Consider the following 25,762-nt stretch of genomic DNA (forward strand, 5'->3'; position numbering starts at 1 on the left):
GAACAAATGTAACTCAGTATTAAATCAGAGAGTGAAAGGAACTATGTAGATCAGAGACATAAAGTTCAACTTTTTTTCAATTTCTAAAAGCGTGTTTAAACAATATGGTGATGTTCTCATACGTGGACTCTAAATCAGAGGGCTATTCTTTAGTTCACTAAGAAAACTGTCAAAAAAGGACGATGATGACATAAATGTTCTGATGGACGTTGGGTCGCGACCACGTAATGCAAAAAGGTATAACACAGCTTTCGCCCTGTTAAACTGTGTCTCCGATAAGCGAACCCCACGTTTGGCCACTTGGTCGGTGCCAGGGGAATTAATTTCTCAATATTAATTCCGTGCCTTGTTCAGGAGAAACGTTAACTTTCGCTAATAACTTGTTTGGCGTCGACGTTATTTTATGATGTGTATATTAAGTAATCAGCATCACTCAACACTTTTGATAAACAAAACTCGAAAGTGAAGCTGTGTAACTGTGAAAAACTTGTCGAAGGGTGTAATAGTCGAAGGACACTATGTGTAGCGCTGGGACTTTTCGAAACAAATTGTACTTGACAAGCAAACCAAGAATTAGTATGTTTTATTCTTAATCTGAGCTGCGAGTCCTACACTTTATGATAACGTAACAGCAGCATTGACGTAAACTTTTGAAAGAAATGTCTGTGCTGTCTACGTTTACATGTAATCTGCTGCATTCTACCAGCATGCCATAGCATACCATAATATCCTATCCTATCCTTTTCAGTGTTAGTGACTCCTGAGTTTTGGCAATCAGCCCGTATGCAAGTTGGTCCTGCAAGAACAGGCCTGTGTTTATTTTCTCTGTAGCGATTCTTTCATTTGTTCTATAGAACATTTAGCATACTTCACACAAATCCTTCGACAACGCATGGTCCACAGACGTAAAATCATATTTTACATTTCATTTAAAATATATTTATTTTATTGTGGTGGGGACTAACACAAATTCAAATACCAGCTTCTTCTGACAGCTTCAAAAGTGTAAATTGTTGCAGATCCCCTCTGAATAACAACGCGAACAAACGATATTTTTCACAGTGCATAATAACTTGCTGTTACAAGAAATCTACATTCTTCAGTTTTCGAGTCCATGATATAACGCGCCGAAATCGCTTTGTTTTGTCATTGCCTTATGACGCTGTCACTGTTAAATGAGGTAACAGTGAAGAAAATTACTGAAGTTCAAATATGTTCCATGGATAAAATGGCGACACTAGAAATACTTAACATCAGTCAATGATTATGGAGCTTACCAGAGTGTAGAGATGATAAAGACGGTTAGAATTTTACCTATCCCGCACCACCTTATGATTCGCTTTTTACCTCCCGAATACCAAGCAGTTTCCCCATCTGCAGAGGGTAGCAATTTCGAAGTCTCTCCTTACTTATACTTAAGGTTAAAACACACATTTAAAATATGTGGCTTATATATATTGAATTTCATCTGTTCATGGTGAAATTTTTGTGAATGTAAAGTGGATTAGAAACTTGTCTGTATATGAGTAAACTGTCAAGGAAAATTTACAAAGGGTCCATGTTGCTGTAATTAGCATGTCTGGGCAAAGACAGTGACCGCCTCTTTTAACTTGAACTTGGACTTCCGACTAGAGGCGTCTGGAAGTGGGGGAGACATTTTGTCTGTTAAAAGACGTCACGACAAACGGAAACATTAGCCTGATTGTTATGCAATTGTCAAATATAAAGGACCCAGCATGAATAAGTGACGTGTTGCTCCAAAGTGCAGTGAAATATTTGCGAAGAAATGTTTTTAGGTTGCTTTTTATCGGGAATCAGTGAATCTCTGCGTTCCCATACAAAGGCGGATTGTCAAAAACTGCTAAAATCTGTCGAGACACTTTGCCTTTGGCATTGAATGCTGTCTCATTTTACTACAGTGAGATTATGCCAGTAATAAATGGCGTTTGTGAAACAAAACCCTATTGTATATGTGATGATCTGTATGATGTATGTGATTTCATAAGAAGACTTCATGAAATTCGTTATTCTTCATTTCCACTTTTACTTGGCCCCGGATAAGAAAGAACGACTAGGCCTGTAGCAATCGTTTTCACAATATCAGTTTTAAAAGACTTATAAATTAGACCATTTAAAAAAAAAGTTGGTCTCCTTGCATTAGAATACAACCAACCAATATTAACAGTTAGTTTATAACTATCATTTCTTCTGGAGTACTGGAAAAAACCTGCACAAACCGGTAGACTCAATTATAGGTTTGCGATGGTCTCACATTAGAGAAAAATACGTGTAGAAATAAGGATAAAAAGTGTGTTAAAAATATTTTTTTAGTCTCAGCGTTGTCTCTTTCTTCGTTTCCATCCCTAATAATGTTGGGAACTACTGCACATAAATCTTTCTTGTTTTCCAACGTATTGTAAGTGATTCTTTCATACTGCTGAAAGCACAGACATCACGCTTGAGGAACAGAACAACCTCGTGGATTTTGTTGGTGAATTGATATAAATCGCAGTGATTTGTGATCTCCCAAACCAAAAATTAGTACACAACAGTCTCTTTGATTATTGCAAAAACAATCATTCGCATGTCACGATGGATTCTTAAGTTAGATCCAGACATTCCGTACATTCATGCAGTATATAAGAGAGGCAACTCTCTGTGAACACGAGGCTAAATGCATACAAAATGCAAGGCCGCAGTACGAAACACACACATAGCAGCACTGCGACATTGAATTTTTTCTTGGCAACTATTCAGAATTCAGATCGGGCATGATTGCGGGAATGTCAATCATCTGAGTCACGTAGCCTTTGGATGCCACATCTTACGTCTCTCCCTCCCATAGCACAAAGGTGTGGCCAACCTACGAGTACTCAGCATTGCATATTCGATGTAGTAATTCTAAATGTATGGATCAGTTCCTCTAAGCATATGCTTTCAACTTGAGAAATGGGTGAGTGCTTAGTTTATGAACGCCGACTTCGAAAAATAAAAACGAAAGAAAGCTTTTTGAATTATTACATTTTGGCCTCCGAGACTTAATAGGCTACACGCAATTTACAGTGTGTAAGCTTTTCCTGTCCAGTATTGTGGATGATTAAATAAAATAATTCATTAATTAAATGTACTTGTTCTTGGTTTAAGGGAGCGCATTGTTCTGAAAATCCTTCCTGATCCTATCAATGTATAAAAATTCACGCACACACATACGGTCGCGCGTGAATCTTAAACTAAAAAACGGATTTTGTGTTGAAACTTTCAACTTTCAGTCTCCGGATATGCCAGAACATCCTTCCCTTGCTTACCGATCACAGGAGAGTGTACGAGGCCGGCCAATCCACTCTTCAGATTAACAATTTGGTTTATACTGCAGCACTGTGCTTTGCAGTTTGCATCTGTGCATGGGGCTCCCTCGTCAATTTGCATGCTGAACTTTGCTTAGATAACTCATATCTAAGCAAAGTAAAAGCAGTGGTGGCTATTTACATGTGCTCCACGGCTCTGGAGACTGACAAACATCCCAGGTTTTAATGGGCCTGAGACTGGGGAGCTTTAACCAGCAATCGATTTTTCAGTCTCTCCATGACAACCTGGTGCACACTGCACCAACAAGCCAGCTTTTAAATCCCAGAATGGCAGCTTTTCTTTTGTAGGGTGTGTTACAAAGAATCAAATCCTAAACCTGATGGTTGTTCATGATCAGAATGAGCAAGTAAGTTTTCAGCACCAGCGTAAATCTGACAGGTTTTGAAATGCATGTTATGTGAGAAATTACCTAAACATACCCTGTTGTATACCATGCATGTACAGAGATGAGTTCAATTGTACCTGCTTGTCTTTCGTTTCTCATCTGTTTCGGTTTTTTCGTGTTCATCTGTGTGTATGTGTGTGTGTGTGTGTGTGTGTATATGTGTGTGTTCTCTTCCATCACGACGATCGCCCAGGCCTCGCAATAACCATGTGACCACGCCAAAACATCTACGATTTTTTTCCGTCCAAACCCTTACGTGGCCCAGTGCAATAAGGAACATAGAAATTTTGTTTTTGTTTTTTTTCTTAGAAAACTCAGTTCCCTTTCCCGTCAAAATGCACGGACTTTAAAAATGTGAATCGCATTTCGTTTTAACGAACAAACGAAGATCAGTCCCTCCACTGTTCCTTTCAAAAGGCCAAAAAGATACACATTACAGGGTTGTCAAATGTTACTGCTTTTTTTTACGTTTATACGTGTTATATTAGAAAAATACATTTTGTTTTTCTGTAAGCATTAGAAATAGTAAGTAATAGCCACTTGCATGTGCAGCTGTTTAAAATTAGCTCCAGATTATATCATATCCAGGCTGTGTGTGCAAATTCAGTATTTCATTTCTTTACGTGCCTCTTTACGTGAATCATTGGATATGAACACTATTCTGATGACGGTGAAAGGCATTATGATAGTGACGTTACCATTTTTCCGCCTCTTCTCTTTCATCTTTGTACCAGCAAATGTCAGTTAATCACACATACAGGTTAATTTCAATACTCTAACTTTATTCCTGTGGAAAATCCCAAAACAACACTTTTTAGGGTCATGATAATCAGTGAAAGCTCAGAATGCCTCCCCTAGCAAAAAAAATTGCAACAATATGGACGGATGACAAAAATGCCTTCTCAGAACGGACAAATTCGAGTTTAGCAGCGAGAAGAGAGGGAAATTTGCTTACGTACAGCGTTGTCTTACAATTTAAATTTCACATTGTTTGTGTACTTAAAAATACATTTCAGCACATACAAACACCTGCGCTGTGCAGGCATGAATAAAAATAGGTTCTCACAGCAAAGAATCCGAACCAATTTCAGAGCTTTTTAAAGAGACATTATCCACTATGACAGACATCAGACAAAGAGATTTGTGACAAGAGCAATGAATTTAGGTTTGTAAGCTACTGCACGAAGAGTATACGACGTGTTAATTAAAAAAATAACTGACATCTATAATTGATAGTACGTTACAGTTTAAGTATTTGTAAATAATTTTATGTATATAGGGGAAGGAAGCGAGACCTCCTTTTCCTTTTCTTCTCGCGCACTCCCATATGAGAACGCGCAGCCTGGTACAATGTGACAATGTCATCACACTTACAAATGTCCTGCGTATTGGTATTGCTATTATTAATATTTTTAACGGAATCTCTGTCATATTTCTGGAATGATTATTTATTGCTTATACACGGACGTAACTTGGCAGTATTGCTCTAATTATTACCTCTGGCACAGGATAACTTGATTGCTCTACATGAGTCGTCAAAGCGAGGTATGTTTAGAACATGCAAAATAAGCGAACTAAGACCAGAGTATATGTCAAATGATATCACAATATGGACTGGCCCCAGTAAAGCCTTGAAAACACATACAGATCAACCTGGATTTTGATCCGAAGAACTTTAAATCTTCTCGTCTGAGTTAGCATGCACAGCACCAAGGAACAAAACTATCTCAGATATGTATATTAGTCAAGGTAACCTATCATTCAATATAGGCCTACTCCTTAACATCACAAAGATAGATTACTTCTAGAGCAGAGATCCCTGACGTGACATAATGATTTTTTGGAAGCTCAACCTCGGGTTCAATCAGCCAAATTCGGTAATAAGCGTGAACTACGCGTAGATACTTTAGTAGATAAGGCAGGTACTTTTCGTTGACGGATGCGATATTCTGAGAAATGCAGAGATATTCTAGGTAGATCAGGCGATGAAAATGTGAACTAAAATTACTGACGCAGATTGATACAATGGTGGTGCAGGAGAGTCATTCATATCTACACAGCTTTCTGCCTGACGAGTAATCTATTTTAAGAAAACTTAAGCAAAAAGTAAAGGTGTAGTCTCTGCTTTTTCATTCGCGAGGCTTGCTTATTTATTTATTTGTTTATTACATCAAGACTCTTACTTGGCAGCCAATTTCCAGTTGGGCCGACACTGTATTCAGCTGTATTGTTACGATGGCGTTTGAAAACAAGTATCGAAATTATTTGACAAATAAGTAGAAGACTATAATGTATGAACGGAAGACAACCGAAAATTCCAGCAAAGACCGCTGTGAAAACCTGTGCCTTTGAAATGTTACTAGGCTATTATATGAAATAACAACAACCACCAGCACCACCACAACAACAAAAACAACGATGATAATAATAATAATAGCAATAATAATAATAATAATAATAATAATAATAATAGGTGGTGTTGGTGGTGGTACAACTTGTACTGAATACTGGTAACAGCCAGTTGCTTTCAGGTGTCTGCCCGATAGAAAACTTTTGGGAGTCAGTGCTCACTTCCTTGAGCCCCGAACAATACCTTGAGCCTCGCCAATCAATATAGAATACTTTTGATTCTGGAGCTGTTTCCAGAGGAAAATACAGTGTCACTGTGACGTAGCACATACTATTTAAAATCATGACATTTTCAAATATTAGTGCCGTTTAGCCGATGAGGATTCTATAGCCTTGACTATAATTAACAAACAACAGGAGTACATTGACAATATTGAGAAATCGTTGCCTTTTGACGAGATCAGGAAAAAGGATGAAGGGAAGCGAGTCACTGCGTTGTTAGCTGCGTTTGTCTTCCCTCAAACACCAGCTTACTAGTCGTCCCTGCTTTTTCAAGAAAAAGAACATTACTTTGTGAGGCACTGAACGGTTGTATCTCTTCCCTACAATCCCTCTCCCAGACTGCAATTCTGAGCCTTTCAACAACGGAGTTTGCATGCATGCGAGTGTGAAGTTCATTCTTGTCTGTCTAGACTCTGATTACGACACTGTTTGTCTACGTTTTTTACCTTGACCTTGGACTTCCGTGCAGCTGCCATTTGTAAGCGACGTCCATAACTGTCAGACGAGTACTGTGCTTTGCTCATTTCTGATACAAATGAAGTCCAGTGTACAGAATTTTCTCTCACTCCGAGTTAGTCTGTGTAGAGGAATAAAATATTCAGCCTCGTCTATGCATCCTGTTTTGACTGCTCCGCGAATAGGGAGTATAATGTTAATCGCAGTTTCTGGAACTGGTAACTGCTAAAAGTAATTGTTCTGCAAATGAGAGAAATCAAGACGTATGTAATACAGCTACGATTTCAGAGCGGGTGGAAATATGTAAAGTATGATTTAAGGAACAGAGAAATCATCGTAACATTGTTTGAGTCTGCTGACAAGTTGATCACTGGAAGACAGTTAAAATCTAAAATAAATGTAAAAGCTCATGTACAAGCTTTAAGTTACTGAAACAAAATATGCAACCTCATGACCTCCTGCATCTCTGCTATTAAACTAACTGACTGAACTAAACACTTTTACTGAAACCACTTTCCCACGGCATTCGGGTAACAAAGCGACATAGACTTCACTCCCTGGGACATTACACTTTTAATGTACAACTGCATCGTCAACACACACACACACACACACACACACACACATATATATATATATATATATATCGATTTATTTATTATATATATATATATATGTGTGTGTGTGTGTGTGTGTGTGTGTGTGTGTGTGCGCGTGTATGTATGATGTATGTATGCATATTTGTACGTAAGTATGGGTGTGTGTAATTGTGTAAGTCAGCAATGTGTTAAAATATAGCATATTGTTTTAAGTGTCCAAACACGCCTAAATTCCGGCTTGAAAATGACACACGCCACAACTGCATGTGTGTCATTCCTACGGCACGGCTGCATTTGTAGAGAGAGAACTGATATATTGTCAACGGCATTAACTAATCGTGTGTTGCCTAATTTTTGCATAATTGTGTAAAGCATCGTGTGTACTACTTCTAAATGAAAAGGATATCGAATTAAGCATATTTTTGAGTGATATGATGTTTCTGAAACGACTGAAAGAAAATTTGGCATTTTCTTGGTTCACTAAATACATGTTAAATGAACCTGTATAGCAAATTCGCCTGTGTTTAACACAGTATACACTTCCTTTACTCTGATAGTGCTTGTAGACTGTCGTTACTTCTAATGAGTTAATTCAGCTTGAGCGAATTTTCTAAATTACATGTTCATACCCATTAAAATATCATTATAATTTACCAAGTCAAATTAAAATGAAATATTAATAGGCCTAAATCATTCCGTTAAAAATTGCTCCGTCCTCAATATACATAGGAGGCTAATTGTTTCGAGGGAATTGATCTGAGCCGTTTCACGCGTAGCAGGTTGTGTAAGCCTTGGTGTTTCTTTATGTGTCGCACATTTTTGTATGTCTTCGGCAAACCGATCAAATTCATTTTGCAGCGTCAAGTAGTCAGCCATAACATTTCAGAATTAACGTTCTCTTTCGCCGTCTGATCACAAGTCGGCTGAATCATGGGGTTGTTTTCGTCTCCTTTAACTTGAGAGCCATGCCCTCCCCTTTAAGAATATTTGTCCAAAGCGATTTCAGCCAATGCCTGGACGTGAAAACCCCAAGAAGCCAGGCATGAAATGTGAGCCAGTACTTGTTTAAAGGGATTATTTTACCCATCCACCATCCTAATCTCTTTGGAGTAGTTAGCATATCACGTGCCTGAGTCTTAATGAACTGGACACACAGACGTCCGCTTGCGCATGCGCTTGCGTAAAATGTAGTTGCAGATGAGGTATTGGTCTTGGAGTAGTCGACTTTTAAAAAGCATCGGCAGCTCGTGATATGACGACTTCGCTGGTGCTGCATCCACGCTGGGCGGACACCTTGATGTACGTGTATGAAAAAAGCCCGAATGAAAGCAATCAGAGTAAAAGCCAAACCATGGAGGGATTAAGCGGGAATTGCCCTGCGACCCATTGTCGGGACCTGATTTCGCACCCCGCGTTGGGTAGGCATTCTGGTACCATACCGACTCACCAAGGATCCGTGTACTCGGATATATCTTCCCCTGACACTGGACGACAGTGTCCCGCACCCCAAACGTCATCTAGCGCTTCTCTGGGCTACGGCTACCCGTTTGGAAACCCATACTACGGGTGCAGATTGTCTCACTCTCACAATGTGAACTTGCAACAGAAACCGTGTTCGTACCATCCCGCAGAAAAATACGCCGAGCCCAGTACAGCTTTGCCAACAGAAGAGCTTTCCAGCAGGGCGAAAGAGTTCGCATTCTACCCTAGCTTTGCCAGCTCTTATCAAGCTGTCCCAGGATATCTAGACGTATCGGTGGTTCCTAGTATTAGTGCACACCCTGAGCCGCGACATGACGCGTTGATTCCCATGGAGGGATATCAGCACTGGGCTCTGTCGAATGGCTGGGATGGGCAGGTGTACTGTTCTAAGGAGCAAACACAATCCTCACATCTTTGGAAATCCCCGTTTCCAGGTATGTAATTCTCTTGAGTTTACATTCCAAAGTGAGTTGCTGCTGTTTAAGACGTTAAATTCAGCAGGTGGGTCAATTTACACAGAAGGTAGTCTACTCTCCGCTTCTCGGTGAGCACATTTGACATTTAATTTCCAGATAAGATTATTTTGCATCTTATCTAAATTTAGCCCTTTATTTATAAGAATACATTGTTTTACGTCAGATTTAAATCATGAATGATCAAGGACTAATATGAATAACATTAGCATAGCGCGCAGGTTAGTAAAGAAACACAAAGAGTAGCCTGTATTAAATTGCCAAACACGACGACTTCTTGTGTTTGGCTATATGGTAACATTTCTATTGGCTTGCCCTGGGCGCTGCTGATTGGGGTAACTTGTAGATGATTCATTTCCGCAGCAACACAGAAACTTAAATATTAAAGCCACAATTCAGACGACTTGACCAAGATATGATTTAGTTTTCCTAAAATAAACCAAACCCCTAAACTTTATGACTCTCTCAAATCTTGCATTTTATAACCTTTGGAAGAAAAAGTATAGAATAACACCGGTGCCTCGCCATATATTAACTTAGCTATGACAATGTCACAGGACGTGTACAGTTCAACGTAAGCTACACAGTCACGCAGGTTGCAGCAGGGCTTGACAGCATACCTCTACTCCTCCTGTATGGTAAAATAACAGGTACTATTTGTACTGCAGCTGTAAATCTCAGAATCTTTGTCAGTAGTGACCATAAGCGGTGCTCCGCAATGTGTAATGGACGCTTTGCAGATGCCAGGAGCAGTTTTTCATTGAATGGCTGAGGTTCCAAGCTTTAAGTTCTGCACCTGCGTGAAAAACTATTTCATCTATGCTGTAAGGACCATGCAATGAACCGATTCTCAAGTTTACACAGCAACTCTTGCATTTACAAAAGATATTTTACCAGAATACAAATAACTAGTGGACTAAGTCGGCAACATAAGGTTTAATATGGCCTATAATGTTTGTTGTTGAATTTAAAACGCTACTGCGTTGCGTTAAATAGTTGTCATCATCAAATCTGTCTCTCTCCCTCTCTCTCTCTCTCTCTCTCTCTCTCTCTCTCTCTCACACGCACACACACACACGTACACACGCACACACACACACACACACACACACACGCACGCACACACGTGCACACACACGCACACACACACACACACACACACACACACACAAAACATCATCATCACACAAGTGCATCATCATATCATTTTTTTCTTTTCACTTTCACCATTATCTTCGTGTAATATGCATACGATACTTTTCACGAACTTGGAAAATGATAAGCTATGCTTTTAACGTTTCCGCAAGTTTTATGACCATCCGTCCGGGAAGACACTGCGTCCATGGGACAATAATACTTTATAAACTTTATAAAGAGGAAAAGACTCTGTCACATACAGAACCCGTTTCTGTTCCCGAAATGACAAGGAAAGATTTGTTGTTAGCAACTTTCTCACCCTTATGCCGAGCTCACACGTACAGGTGAAATTAACCTACCCTTAGCTCATATTATCTTTCCTGTAACCACTGAACTATGTTTGTATTATGTCAGTATGTGGTTGTAGTGGGGCTGTATGTTACATATTTACCACCATAGAAAATAGATTATTCGCAAAATTTCATGGTATTTGCATACAACATCGACATGAATACGTTGTTTTTATTTTTACATTACCATTATATTTATTACATCTATTATTGTTGCTTTTATTATTGTTGTTGTTGCTGTTGTTATTGTTAGTTGTGGTAGTAGTAATAGTAATAGTAGTAGTATTGGTAGGCTATTACTATTAGCATTTTTATTATTAGTAGTAGCAGCGGCGGCAGAAGCAGCGTTGGTGGTGGTGGTAGGTCCAGTAGCAGCACTGCTAGTTGTTGCTGTAGTGTTAAAGTAGTACGTTATCCTTAAGATGGCTTTAGGAAAAACTCCAGTGTTTCCTTATAGGTTGCATTCGTGATACCTGCTCAGTCACATTAGTCTATAACACCGAAATACGTTTAAGTTCTGTTCTAGGACAGATGCACTTTCACCAGGATTTGTCATACTGAAACCGATACCGGAAATGAAACACGGGGCCCACAATTATGCGTGAATTTGTGTTTGATGTGTCGAGTTTCTTTATAGTGTACAAGCATTGCCAATATTATTTGAGATGCTTCCATTGTCTTACAACGTCTCATAGACTGAAGTTATTGCTGGACGTCATTAGACGATTTTAGGATAGTTGGCTTGTCTACTGTGCATATTAGTGGCTCACTAAGTATACTTCAATCAGCAACACTGCTTCCTTGGGCGCGTTTTATAATTATGTGGCTTCCACTAAAGTTTATCGATTAGGCCTAAATGTTCTTATTGGCAAATGGTCTTACTGTTAGTGCAGATGTGATGTGTTCAGGAATCAAATAATCTTCTTTAAAATTTCAACACACTGTATACGAATACGTTTTAATGTCTGATACATTGTATGCGAAATTGTTGACAGACACGGACATTAATGCTTACAGTTTCTCTCATGTTCGGCCACAATTATTCTGAAATTATTTCATTTCGCATCTGAGCGAACATTTCCCCTAAATGCAAAATTCATGTTGGACAGATGTTGGTTCTGACTGGACCGTTCTGGGCACAGGGAGACAAATCAGTTAAAGAGTTAAAGATGATAACGTGATGGAAGGTGCGGAGTCTTGCTTAAAAAAGAACAGTCTTTCATTATGCGAAACGTCACGTATTTAAATGCACCGACATAATATCTATTTCTCTTTGTGGTCTTTTACAGATGTTGTTCCGTTGCAGCCAGAAGTCAGTAGCTACCGGCGGGGACGCAAGAAGCGCGTTCCCTACACCAAGATACAACTGAAGGAACTTGAAAAGGAGTATGCAGCGAGCAAGTTCATCACCAAAGACAAAAGACGACGCATCTCTGCCACAACCAACCTCTCAGAGCGCCAAGTTACTATTTGGTTTCAGAATCGCCGCGTAAAGGAAAAAAAATTTATCAGTAAATCTAAAACAAATAGTCACATGCACAGCACTTGATGGATGCCCCATCAGTTTCTCTTAAGCTGTTATTCTTCCGATCCGAGAACCTGGTGTTTACCTCCAATCAGAAATCATGAATGAAGTACTCATTTATCCCGTCCCAGATCACTTCATCTAATTTAAATGATGCACACAATTTCATCCCCGTTTATCGTCTGGCTTTGGGACATTTGTTCTTAAACTGTGAAAATATACCAGAATCATTTCAACTTCGCCTTTTCTATGAATGTAAATATATAAATAGCTTATATAATATTTAAAAAGATGTCTGTATTTCAAAGCAAAGTGGATTGCGTTCTGTCTTTAGTTCACAAGTGGAAATCTGATTTTACCACATTCAATCATGTACAAAAACCAGAGCAAACCAGCAACAAAATGCGCAAGGATTTCATCACGTACGGAGAAGACAGAAAAATACAATATTTGTCCTTAAGGAAAACCGAGAACTTGAACAAACTCGAATGGCCAAAAGAAAATATGAATAATTTAAGACACCCCTTAGAAATGAACAACGAATGTCCTTTTGGGTAGCTGGAGATCACAGTAATTGCTTCGGGAAAAGCCTTCGAGATTTCAAAAAGCTAGATGTTTCACTGTGGGATACATTGCATTTTTATGCCGAGGGTACAAACCAGGCTGCTAATGTCAACTGTACAGTGCAATGCCTTTATTATTTAATTAATATTCTTGCATCTGACAGGACTGTAAATTGGAATGTTTCAGAATCATCTGTGTGTGTTCCTTTAGTGGTGAAGGATATGTCTCTGCCATGCAACTGGAATGATTGTAAGCGGTTAAGCATTAAGTATTACACAGTAATGCACAATCTTTATTTTCTTTTCCTTTTATATGTATAAATATAAATATAAATAAATATATGTGTATATACATACATACATACATACATATATATATATATATATATATATATATATATATATATATATATATATATATATATATATACACATATATATATATATATATCGTAAAGCCTTGGAGGTGTTCACACACATTGTAAGCAGTCTGTACCTCTTTTTGTGCAGTATGTGAACTGTACTGTGGTGTTTGATTCCTAGCGTAATGAATGGAAACGTCTTTCTTAAATAAATAATGGCGAAAGAATAATTTAAATTCGCATCCAGTCACACGACTCATCTATCTGTTTATCTGTCTGTCTATCTATCTATCTATCTAGAATGCTATTTTCAAACTACTTTAAATGAGCGTATTCATTTTCTGCAAATCAAATGAGTAATCTTTGCCTTCTATCCATTTTTCGTTCTCTTCATGCCTCCTGGATATTAAAGAGCTTATTGGCTAGTCAGCAGGACTTGGGGAATTATTTATCCAAACTCAATGAGACTATAATATTCAAGAAATATTTTCCTATGTTTTCTTAATGAGCGATTATTTGATTGATCGTTCCCTTCTGCTAAATATGCATCAGAAAGAATATATGCCGTCAGAAGGACAGCAGTTTCATCAGATCTACACCACACTTGTCTGTTTATTAACCATTGGTAATGATAGTTAGGAACTTTTATATAAAACGCACATTTCCAATACAAGGTTGTTGAAGGATTTGAGTTGTAGGTTCGTTAGAGTAGACGATAGTCTACTTTAATTTGTCATGTGCTACAGTAAACAGGTCCATTATAGGTTCTCACACCGTCATCTTCCCTCCTGACACTCGGGACAAAGTCCGAAGGAATGTTTTGTAACAAGCAATTTAGTGGGAGTTACCATCATATAACTTAATCAAAGGGTTTGTTTATTGCATGAAATTTGCGAGTTTCGATTCCTACATGATAGGAAAAATGGCAGCAAATGCAACTACGAGACCTCACCCACAAATATAAAACAATCATCCGTGACTATCCCTTCTGCTTCATTATGAACTCTGTGTCTTTTAGCTATTTTACATATAATTAATCGGGCTACTGGATGTCCTATTGATTTGAGCTATGTGACGGACGGACAGGCCAACATCAGTGAGTTGCACAGTGGCGTTTACGCTCTCTTAAGAAACAAAGCATCTTGGCAACTAATAAGGCTGGATTTTGAAACGTAAAGTTTTATAATATGAAATGTTACACACGGAAACGTTGCTGTTTTGTTCATAATGTAAATCTTCATTAACTTTGAAGATCTTGTATCTGTCTCGATGTGGACTACAGGTTAGTGAAATATACAACTTCTGCTGATTTATAATTGAGGGGTTTAGCTATTTGATTCCTCTTAATCCATAATTTCGCTCTGAAGTAATTTTTAAATTTGCATCACAGTATGCGTTAGGAAGCTTCGTGGGTATACCTACAAGTATACGAGAGACGACAGCTACTGGCTGATAAATCGAGATCGGCTTATGAAGTTCATCACGGAAAAACATAACTAAATAAATGCAAACTAAAGGTACATCAGACGCATAACTACATTAGGAATGGACGCGGCCTATCTGGACAGACGGTAGAAAGGAAATTTTTAGAAAGGGATCCTCGTACAAGGAGCACTGAATCCTAGTATCATCTTCCAGAGAATGTACTGATTTCTTCTCTGTGCTCAGACACAATTATCTATCTATCTATCTATCTATCTATCTATCTATCTATCTATCTATCTATCTATCTATCTATGTATCTATCTATCTATCTATCTATCTATCTATCTATCTATCTATCTATCTATCTATCTATCTATCTATCTATCTATCTATCTTTATACATATATATACATACATACCTGTGTGTATGTATGTATATATCTGTGTGTGTGTGTGTGTGTGTGTGTGTGTGTGTGTGTGTGTATTCAATATATATATTGAACTGAAAAGTGGCAAGGTTAAAATGAATGAATAAATAAATAAATAAATATCACAATAGCTGGTTTGGAAGAACACGTTGCAGTCCACAATCCATCCATCATCCATTCAGCTCGTCTCATTCCATGTTTTGGCATGTTGTGCTTGCAGTGATTTTTTTTATCAATTTCCATTCCTAAAATGCATATTATCAACTGACAAGATTTTGCAAACTCAACAGATGAAACAGTGAAACGATCTTGTTGCTGGAGACAGACATTAATATCCTAATTATACTGGTAATATTGAGGGTGTTGGACATACTTCTCGATGGGGTTATGGTGAGTCGTCACTTTCATACTCTTCAAGTTCACACACACACACACACACACACACACACACACAATTACACAACCAGAGAGGGAGAGAGAGAATAAGTATCATAAGATCTCATCTTCGATCAGTCAGGAAAACCTGTCAAATTTTTCTTTTTTTCTGAATTTCCCCAGTTGATCCTTGCTATCTAGGGTAAATAGCTCCCACTAACTTCAAAACACCACTCCTTTCGCTTTAAAATTAATAGCTGATAGCGGGTAAATGTGTCAAACCGCACTGGGTTGACTATTTTGTCTATTTCGACATCACGTGGGCATTACCCTTGACCGTGATTATGCAGTCACTTTGACCTTGACATCACAGCAGCTTGTGAATAATAAACAGGGGGGTGGACACGAAGGCCCGCGGTTTGTTTGTAGGCAAACAAGGTGTTATTTCCCTGTCTAGACAGATCGAGTTAATGACATGCCATAAATACATAAAAAAGGGGAAATGCAAAGTTAGCCCATGTCCTTGCCATTTCTTAACGCATTGTAAACATTTGCAGTTTTTCTCTCTCTATCCAAGAGAGCACCCAAGACGCTGCCATTTCTCCTCTCACTCCTCAGTACGTATAATTCTTAAAACATCATTGGTTGTATTCTCTTATCATGAGGTGTACGTTCTATTGACCACGAAGACAGGTAGTGCCTTCACGTCTCCTTGCGACAGTACGCAGAGAGGCGATGTCTTTTAATTCCTCTGCTATAGGTGGGAGAAGTGTAATCGTGGCAATTTTATCCAAAACGCGAGCGTTCCTTCGTCCTCAGGGCCATGTTTAAAGGTATGGCGCATTTTTTTATCTTAAAAGCAGAAGTACGTTGACTATTAGTGTTGACTTGGGATCCTTTGAACATACTGTTAAATGGAGATTATTAGCGAGCAGTTTATTTAAACTAAACATAACAGATTGCGCTCTGTGAAATATTACTTCTCTTTGTCTCTTCGTGTGACTTCGTGCTAATGAAACGCACACAAAACGTACTGGCAAAGCAAAGGGCCTAACCAGACTTAGGCTGAGAGTTTTTATGGTTGGTAGTTGAACTTGGGAAAAAGAGACTCTCAAAGTTAAGCAAAGTCGGGGTGTAGGCCTACTGTGTGTAAAAAAAGCAACTGAATTTGAATTTTTGATGTAATCTTTTGATTAATAATTTACCAAGAATTAAAAACAAAAACTACTTAATTATAAATTTAGTTATACGATTAAATTTAAATTATACGATTAGATTAGATTAGATTTTAATGTCCTGTTTTGAATTTAAAAGACGAAGAGGAAGATATCACAAAAATATATTAAAAATTGTAACGTCGCTGTATGTCGCTTTGAATTCTATTTAACAATAATACTTTACAACAAATTTCATTTACCGCCTGAGTGTTAATTGATTAGAAGCAACTGTGGCAAATACCCAGAAACAAGCTGCATATTAGTCTGAAAGTAGGCATAACATTTGAAATCTAATTACTAATTCACACTTGTCAACTTAAATTTTATTCATTTAACACGGCTTAAATCGATGAAGCTAATTAATAGACCGCATAAGCGCAATATAATATGATAAATATTATGGCTGAACTTAGAGCTTAATTGAATAGGGAAGAATCTCTTGAATTTATTGATGAGAAATACACCATTTGAAATCAAAATAAATAATATAGGCCACAGAGACAAATAATTGACCAATATTGCTCCATACTACGCCATACTATGATTCCAAAATCCTTAGATCTTCAAGCAGAGTTAAAAAGTCTTAACTCAGTTGTTTGTAACTTTATAGGATACACATGGACATAATTAAATTAATGGCCCAGGGACAATAAATTAATACAGTTAGAAATCATAGGTCATCCCAAAATCGCATTGTATTTTTCCACATTTTGAATTTAGAATGACTTCGTTATGATGTAAGGTCCAGGGAACACAAAACTTGTTTTTTATTATCATTTCATATTCTGGGATAAGTAAATACTTGGGAATTAGTGTTACAGTGATACGGTGAACATTTCCACAAGTACAATTAGAAACTCCATGAATCGATGTTGCATACACGGATATGAAAATGTAAACGAATTTATGAGCGATTGATTGAATGGTTGCTTGAAAGAATAAATGACATACTTCAGCTTTACAAATTCAGTTAAATGCTATGTGACCCATTTGGAAAATATGTTTTCGAAAAACATTGTCTTGGAGCTTCAGGCTATGGATACCCGCAATGGAGACTGGGGAATACAGAGGAAAAGAGAAAGCATTGCTTTGCAGCTTCAGGCCATGTATATCCGTTATGGAGCCCGGGAAACTGAAAGGGGGCTGATAACCTCTGGTGGTCGTATAGTGAATATATCAGGAAGTGCAGATTGAGGCTAGTTCTGCTCTGGTTTAGAGAAGAATTCTAAAACACTAACAACTGCGGCAAAAAAAAGGAAAAAAAAGGGAAAAAAAGATTGTACTTCTTTTCCTAAATAATAATACTAATCATACTACTACTAGTACTACTTCAACTACTACTACTAATAATAATAATAACAACAAAAACAACAACAACAACGGCAGCAATAACAACAACAACAACAACAACCACAATAATAATAATACTAATAAAAATAATAATAATAGTAACACTGCAGAATAACCTTGCTGTTGACATAATAATAAGTGTTAATCTAATCAGAAATTATCAAGACAGAAATATCAAAAATTGGAAGGATGGAATATTGTACAGAATATTCAGTGGGAGAATTCTTCAAAAATGAATGCGTTGCTCTGAGACCCGAGACCCAAGTGATAGATAGCACCTAACGTAATCAATCCAGGTAATGATTAAACCAATCAGAAGTTAAGTAAGTTCGATTTTTGAATTTGATATCTACTAACACTCTTATTTTTGTAAGAAAGCAAGCAAGCATTGAGAGAGAGAGAGAGAGAGAGAGAGAAATAAGTTTTCCTCCACAAAGGTTACTACTTGTTCCGATACAGCAGTATAAAAATGATAAATAAAAATATGCAAACAAAAATTATGGTATGCATCACATGGCTAGCACCGTGCATGACTTGCATATTAGCGAATATTTTATTTTACAGATAGCATGTACTGCTATCGCAGATTACAAATGTCATCGAATTCTGGGTTAAACAATCTGTCCTAAAGAAGACGTGAAACAGACAAGAAAGGAAGGCTTGTCACTGTTCAAAATATAGATCACATATTTATAAAGGGGCACATGGGCCTATAAAACGCCATCTGTGAATCGTCTTGAACATCCGACTGATTATTAAATCCTTCAATTAAATCACTTCTTCTAATTTCCGTGTCACATATTTGATCTTAGTTCCAAACGCGATCTCAGATCCTCCCCATATTATTGTTCCCATTTATAGTATAGTTAAACTGGTTTGTCTGCCTGTCGAAGTATCATTCTATTTTCACTGCATCTGCAGAAAATTCGGTGTGTTACCGTTTCGGCGAATAAAAATCCAACGGTCCTTTCTTATTTTAATCTTACGTTTTAATGACTTTTTATTTGTAACGTTCACCAAATATCTGTTTAAATTAGTTGTAATCCTTCAGTCTTCTTGCCTATACTGGGGGACAAATATCCCTCCATTTGTTGTAGCACTGTTTTTGATATGGTTGTTTCGGTTGTTTGTTGCAAAGCTTTAAGGACAAACTGACACTAAATACTTGGCACTGGTTTGTTTTTCATTCAGTGGGATTTTTCCACAGGGAGTGAGTCTTGGGAGGAAATTCATGACAAGGCTTTAACTATGGCAACCTGTTTTCACAAAATAAAAAAAAAACAGTCAAAAGGCCCTTGTTTGTGCTATTTCCCTGTCTGAACAGAACGAGGAACTCAGACAGTAGCCTACACTCAACACGACGCAGACGGTGCACTAGACACTGACCTTGAACTGGAAGCACAAAATTACTCACTTTCGTGGAGCATTGACAGCCGTAAGTTTGCTCCGTTAATGCGGTAAGACATTTTTTGAATTAGACATTACGACTGTGTTGACAGTGAGCAAGACTGATCTTTATCGACATTATGTTTGTTAGGTTGTCTTTGTGAATCTACTTTGAACGTTTTGGGGCTGCGTTGTCAGCGATGCGTTGTGTCCTCGCAATTGAGATAAAATTAACAACTTTGATCTCTCAAAATTTGCTTTCCTCGCTCTCCTCGATCGTGACATTTTAAAGCGTAAAAAACAACACACGTGCTTCTTTATAGTGGCCGCTTGATTTCGAATCTGTCGCCAAAAACAAAGAAAACAGAATTTGCTCTGTTTACTTTGTTTTGATATTTATGTTTAACAACGCACAATGGTAAAATGAACAGTAGAACACAGAGAAGCTGGGGCAAAAAGGCACGTTGGAATTCGTTTCAAATTTGACCGACTCTGGTAATTCCATGCAGAGTATTTTCATTCTGTAGTTCGGTTGACTGGATTTCTAGTATTGATGAGACTCAAAGAGTTGGTCTGAACGAAAGGAACAGGTTAAATATGGCTGATGCTAATGACTCGTTCAAATACCATTGGTTTGAATAGCATCGCCTGAACCCAACTAGTCGGACCATCTGAACACATTTTCATGGGTTCGATTCAGAGGACCATAGAACGCGAACAAGTCTTACCCAGGCTGGGCATTATAACATCTGCGATTTTTATAGTGGTCAAGGTGATGGAAAATTCACATCCGCAAATAATCGCAATGCGACTTCTGAAATCGAAGCATAATAAAATATTTAAAGAAAAGGAAACATTCCTAATGTTTTCGTGCTGCTTATAATGCTTTGGAGGAGGGGGGGGGTAATAATAGGTAATTTACAGAAGAAGAAGAAGAAGAAGAAGAAAAGGAGAGGAAGAAGAAGAGGTGTGTGTATATACCCATACTAACCCCTTCTCATTCAGACATCCACACGCACGCAGGCACGCACACACGCACGCACCAACATATACCCCACACACACGCACGCACGCACACGCGATAAAAGAAATACAGTTATCACTGAATCAATAACGGCAGCACTATTCATTTAGGGAGAACAAAAAATATGGGCATTTACTAAAATATATGTTTCCCGGGATTACCTGTGATCGTTAAGCAATCACTGACTAATTTGAGAGGGATACATGTTCAGTTCATTACAACAAGTAGCTGACTGCTTTTTTATTTTAATATGGCCAGTTAGTGTTTCATGATACATTTTAAACATTTGCTAATGGCTGGTAGAGGTATGAATTGTGAAGATGCGGAGTACCCTTTCCAAGTAATATACGTTTTTAAACTTCAGAGAATATGCATTAATTGAATTTCCACTTATTGAGAATTCATACACAATTTTCTATAAATGTCTTTCCTTATAAAGTAGTCAGAAGTGATCTCCAATTTCTCATCCAAACGCTAAAATACAGACTATTGAATTTTACGTTGGTCATACTGTATCAGCGGACAGGGCATTTGTTGACTTGGATGCAGGTTCCCCGATAGGCTATTTGATGTTTAAACAACGTATCAAGTAATCAGCTGGCTCCTGCTCAACAACTGGAAAGACTGAATCATTTTAAGTGCCCTCTGCTAGCTTTTAAACTTCATATAAAAATTGCATGCTGTATTACAATCTTCTTAGAGTTTGGCTGCGAGCGTTTATAGGGGGTAACTGTTAAAGTTGTTCATGTGAGGTGTGCGAGAACACGTTATTTGAAATGTAGGCTATAGTCTAAAAGTAACCCTACAGAATATCATCTTATTTTACAGAGCCAATGGTTTCAACCTGCTGACCCCTTTACAGTAAACACGAGTGGAGCGCAGCTATGAGCATCAGTCTCTTCTTAAAACAAGCCTGTAAAAGAAAAGCATCACAGCTTTATGTGACATGGAATTCAACCATAATTTGCTCGAAAACAAGATGTCATAGGCACCCACTCCTTCAAGGAAAATAAATAGTTTTTGTGAGCGAAAGTATTTAAAAACCTTTTGCCAGCTAATAAACATGTTAAACGAGGCAAGGGACAGTCCTATATTTCTCCACTCAAGTAAAAAGTAAGGAGCAAAAAGAGGAACAGTTTGGAACCTGCATACTTAAAGAAAAGGAAAACAAGATTTTACATTTTTAATATATTTTATAGTATTTTTAAAAAGCTTATAAAAATCGTAATACAGGAGTTAATGTTTTGTTTTGTCTGAAATGGACCAAGTGGGTGGCACCTTTTGGAGTACGAGTAAACTTAGACATGTGACCTACGGATGACCAATCAGGTGCACCTTCAGGTTTAACTATGTTAAATGTCAGATTGCAATAAACTAGAAGCTGTTGGTCGGGCCCGCGGAAATGGGCGAGCATAATCTCCTTAATCCTGGGTTTGTGGGACCTTTGGTAAACATCCACACTGGAGATACGTTTTACTTCCCGAATTTTAGAGCCTCAGGGGGACAACTGGCGGGGCTACCGTCTCTCTCCTACCCAAGAAGGGACAATGTTTGCTCCCTTCCATGGAACCCATCGGAGCCGTGCAATGGATATCCTCAATCGTACTTTAGCAGTCCCATGTCCATTAACCCCTCTTTCAACCGCTCTTGTGAAATAGCCCGACCGGACGAGGGCAAATGTTATTACGGCAACAGCAGCAATGGTAGGGAGGCTTGCACAGACGGCAGCAACCTTAAACGGGAGGAGAGAGCAAGGAACGCATCAGTGTCGTCTGATCACGGGATGCACAATGGTATTGGCAACAGTGGTACCTTTTCCAAGTATGACTATGGGACGGAGCAACTGACCCAAGATCCGCCGTCCTGCCAGTCTTTGGAGTCCGATTCCAGTTCCTCGCTACTTAATGAGGGAGGGAAGACCTCAGCTAACGACCCACAGACCCTTGTATCGCCGGGGAACCACGCGAGCAGTTTAGCCTCAAGTGGAGGTGGGTGCCATGCAATTCAGCCACTGTTAGGCGATCCTAAAATGCACCATTCATTCTTGTAAAGTGGCATTTGCACCATGCTGCAGAGAGGCGTTTGTATATTTGATTTGTTATTATGGTTTGCCTGCAGGGGACTTGCGTAGTGGACCAGCGCCGCTAGGGGTTGCCCTAAAATACTCCATGCTCACTAGCCTTAGCGCACAGTCATTTATATAACCAGTAAACACACCATCATAAAATTAGACGGTCCCGATGTCAGTGCTTATATTTCAGGCACTGTTAAGGCCGTGAAATAGCACAGCGCTGTGAATGTTGTATTCGTCTCTCTGTATTTCTTGATGTCCGCTATGCACGTAAACGAGCACAGGTTATTTAGAGGGAAGACACGCCGTGGATGACTCCATCAAAAGAGGGGGCTTTCTTTTAATGACTCGTAAATCGAATTAATATATGTCACCACGCACCAGCAACTCATTTAATATGCCTCCAAACTGCAAAATAAATAGGGGTATTTGCAAGCAAGGCTTAATTATCACGTTAATGTACCTTTAACTGCAACAATAAAAGTTCATGTGACACATTGTGGTCTCTGTCTGCGCAAACAGGACAAGTGTTGCATTTCAAACTTACGTCAAATTCTTCATTTGTGTAAACTTTAAATGGTTACTTATGAGAAACAGTTTTTAGTCGAAAATAAAGCCAATCAAAGGAAGTAGATTATCAGTTAGCATATGGTGAGGTCATATTGTGTGGTCGCCTCTTAGATCATGCTAAATATTGTGGTTGATGACTCACAATTCGTGGTATGCCCCCTCCAGGTGCCCCGTGGTACCCAATGCACACCCGGACCCGCAAGAAACGAAAACCTTACTCTAAACTTCAACTGGCCGAGCTGGAGGGTGAGTTTATGCTGAATGAGTTCATCACCAGGCAACGGCGGAGGGAGCTATCCGACCGGCTCAACCTCAGCGACCAGCAAGTTAAAATCTGGTTCCAGAACCGGCGGATGAAGAAAAAGAGACTTATGCTGAGAGAGCAAGCGTTGTCTTTCTTCTAGGAAGGCAGCTCAAGAACGTGTGTATTTCTTAGCATTTTACCCAAACCACTATTTTGCTGAGGAGGGTTATATGCTGCATTCCCTGTGTACTACTCTAAAAAGAATTTATTTTCCTCACTAGCCATTCAAAAACCTGAATGCGCAAAACAAGCAAAATAATTGAAAAAAGATGTGCAGGGCAAAGCGACCAAAATATAGCTGAGACAGCTGTGTATCCGTGATTTCACCATGCTATGAATTAAACTGGCTTCGCTGTTCGGCGTTTCAAGTCGAGTAGGTAGATGGCGAATGTTTCATATTGACAAGAAACAATCTCGGATAATATCCTTTCTACAACAGCATTGTTGTTAATTGTACAGTATTACGTGTTAGGCTCTGGCACATCAAGGTGTGAGATGTCGTATTCATCTGATGAGAAAGAATATGACAATATTTTCAAGATTTTCAAAATATTTTGTGAGGGTAGCAACGATACCCCGTTAAATAAGGCGTATTTATTATTTTAGTGAATGGTGAGTTCGGTTATGACAAACACGTCATTTAGATCAGTTGGTGTAACGGTCAGCACATAACGGCCAGTCCCATAGGGATAGTCAAGTTAATCAGCATCTAAAGAAGACATGACACAGTGGCAAAATGATGAGCTAAGCCAAATTTACATTTAATATGAGTTTCAATATTTTGTAGTTATCCATATGCAACCTTTTCACTATTTTGCCAGGCAGATGGGGACAGATTTTCAGTCAGTGGAGAACAGCTAATAACCCATCTCTTACACTCATCGCCACGTGTTCGCGGGCACGTTCATGGTCATGGGCACAAAGTCAGTTCTCCTGACGCGGATGTAGGGGACTTGAAAACCAAATCATGTGCCAACTTTTTTTTTTATCAAAGTCAGTCAAATGTTTTAAATGTTGTTTCAAAAGCGCACTTCTCTCATTCTGACAAGCGTCTACAGGCCTGACCACGTTTTCTAAGGGTTACATTGCCTTTACGCATGACATGGATGCAAAGCTAGTCAAGATGGAGACTGGTACATAGACATCCTGCTGCTTTTTTAAAGACAGCGCTTTTTGGCCCTATGTCAACTCATATCTTGTATTGTAAAAATAATAATTTTATTCTTCCACGAAATGAAAAGAGAAGTTAGATGATTCATCCGTAATTGCACGTCGTCTTAAGAAAATCTGAGACAAACGTACTAAGTTAATCAACAAGAAGTAAAGGGAACACATGGTTCAAACGTCACTGGAAGAACACCCTTTACCACCTGAAAAGTATAGAAGACAGTCTACTAAATGAAATTGGTATGAATGTACCAAATGAATGTACAAATTTCCAAGATTGTACATTACCGATGTAAGAGAAACCGTCGTGTTCGTACCTAAAATGTTAAGTATCTCCATTGTATAAATAAATGACAGTTAAGCACCCGTGTTGACTGCATGTTAGCTTATGACTCTGGATATCTTGGGTAATGAAGAAAGTTATTTTTCGACCTATTTTGTTTTCAGACCCTTGTGCATGCATTACTTTATGACACTTTTATAATGACTGAAAGAGAATAACAAAACTGGGACATTGGTAAGGACGTAGGCTTTTATTTTTGAATCTTCTATTGAAAGTTAATTGTAATCATTGTCGCCAAACGCATTATTATTATTATTATTATTATTATTATTATTATTATTATTATTATTATTATACTCAGCTCCCACACTAAGAAAACAAATCGGTGCTAAATATGCCATTCCCGCATTGTAATGCCACTGTGTTGTAGTCATATCTCCGACATTCATCCTTGCTATGCTTTTCTTTTGTTAAACTGTATAATATGGATGATAAATATTTTACACCTTCTTTTTGGAATACTTACCATTTTAATTGGTTTCCGAAAACTTTTTTGTTTTCTTGTTGCACCAGTGTTGCATTCCTTGATATCTCTTTGTGAAAATAAAACGCTGTCTTGTATAAAATGTTTCAAGTATTGAAATGTATCTATGTATGTGGACGGTTTGTCATAAATAATTAAATAATTAAAAATAACAAAAAGGCCATGAACTGAACCCTGTTGTTAATTCTTCCTCTCCTCCTGAAACCTACCGTGGACAACAAGGCAAACTGTTGCTAAATAACAACAGCCTTACGTGTCTCGTCGTCTCTGTCACCACGAAAATATTGTT

General features: G+C 38.3%; 2 protein-coding genes across 2 annotated transcripts; both read left to right on the top strand.

The window, feature by feature from the left end:
- Positions 1-8,689: 8,689 nt before the first annotated feature.
- On the top strand, positions 8,690-12,428 carry hoxc13a (homeobox C13a). Its single transcript, XM_030769081.1, has 2 exons — positions 8,690-9,353; positions 12,169-12,428. The coding sequence occupies exons 1-2, from the start codon at positions 8,690-8,692 to the stop codon at positions 12,426-12,428; spliced, it is 924 nt and encodes a 307-aa protein (XP_030624941.1).
- Positions 12,429-21,936: 9,508 nt separating this feature from the next.
- On the top strand, positions 21,937-23,579 carry hoxc12a (homeobox C12a). The gene is made up of 2 exons (XM_030769700.1): positions 21,937-22,522; positions 23,341-23,579. Exons 1-2 carry the CDS (start codon positions 21,937-21,939, stop codon positions 23,577-23,579), a joined length of 825 nt encoding a protein of 274 aa, XP_030625560.1.
- Positions 23,580-25,762: the final 2,183 nt, after the last annotated feature.

Source organism: Chanos chanos, chromosome 3 (genome assembly GCF_902362185.1).
Source record: "Chanos chanos chromosome 3, fChaCha1.1, whole genome shotgun sequence".
Taxonomy (NCBI): Eukaryota; Metazoa; Chordata; class Actinopteri; order Gonorynchiformes; family Chanidae; genus Chanos; species Chanos chanos.

Excerpts from the sequence above, each read along its gene's own strand:
- hoxc13a (XM_030769081.1), top strand. The coding sequence starts at position 8,690 with ATGACGACTTCGCTGGTGCTGCATCCACGCTGGGCGGACACCTTGATG. Across the intron at positions 9,354-12,168 it reads TTGGAAATCCCCGTTTCCAG|ATGTTGTTCCGTTGCAGCCA; the intron begins GTATGTAATTCT and ends GGTCTTTTACAG.
- hoxc12a (XM_030769700.1), top strand. The coding sequence starts at position 21,937 with ATGGGCGAGCATAATCTCCTTAATCCTGGGTTTGTGGGACCTTTGGTA. Across the intron at positions 22,523-23,340 it reads CAGTTTAGCCTCAAGTGGAG|GTGCCCCGTGGTACCCAATG; the intron begins GTGGGTGCCATG and ends TGCCCCCTCCAG.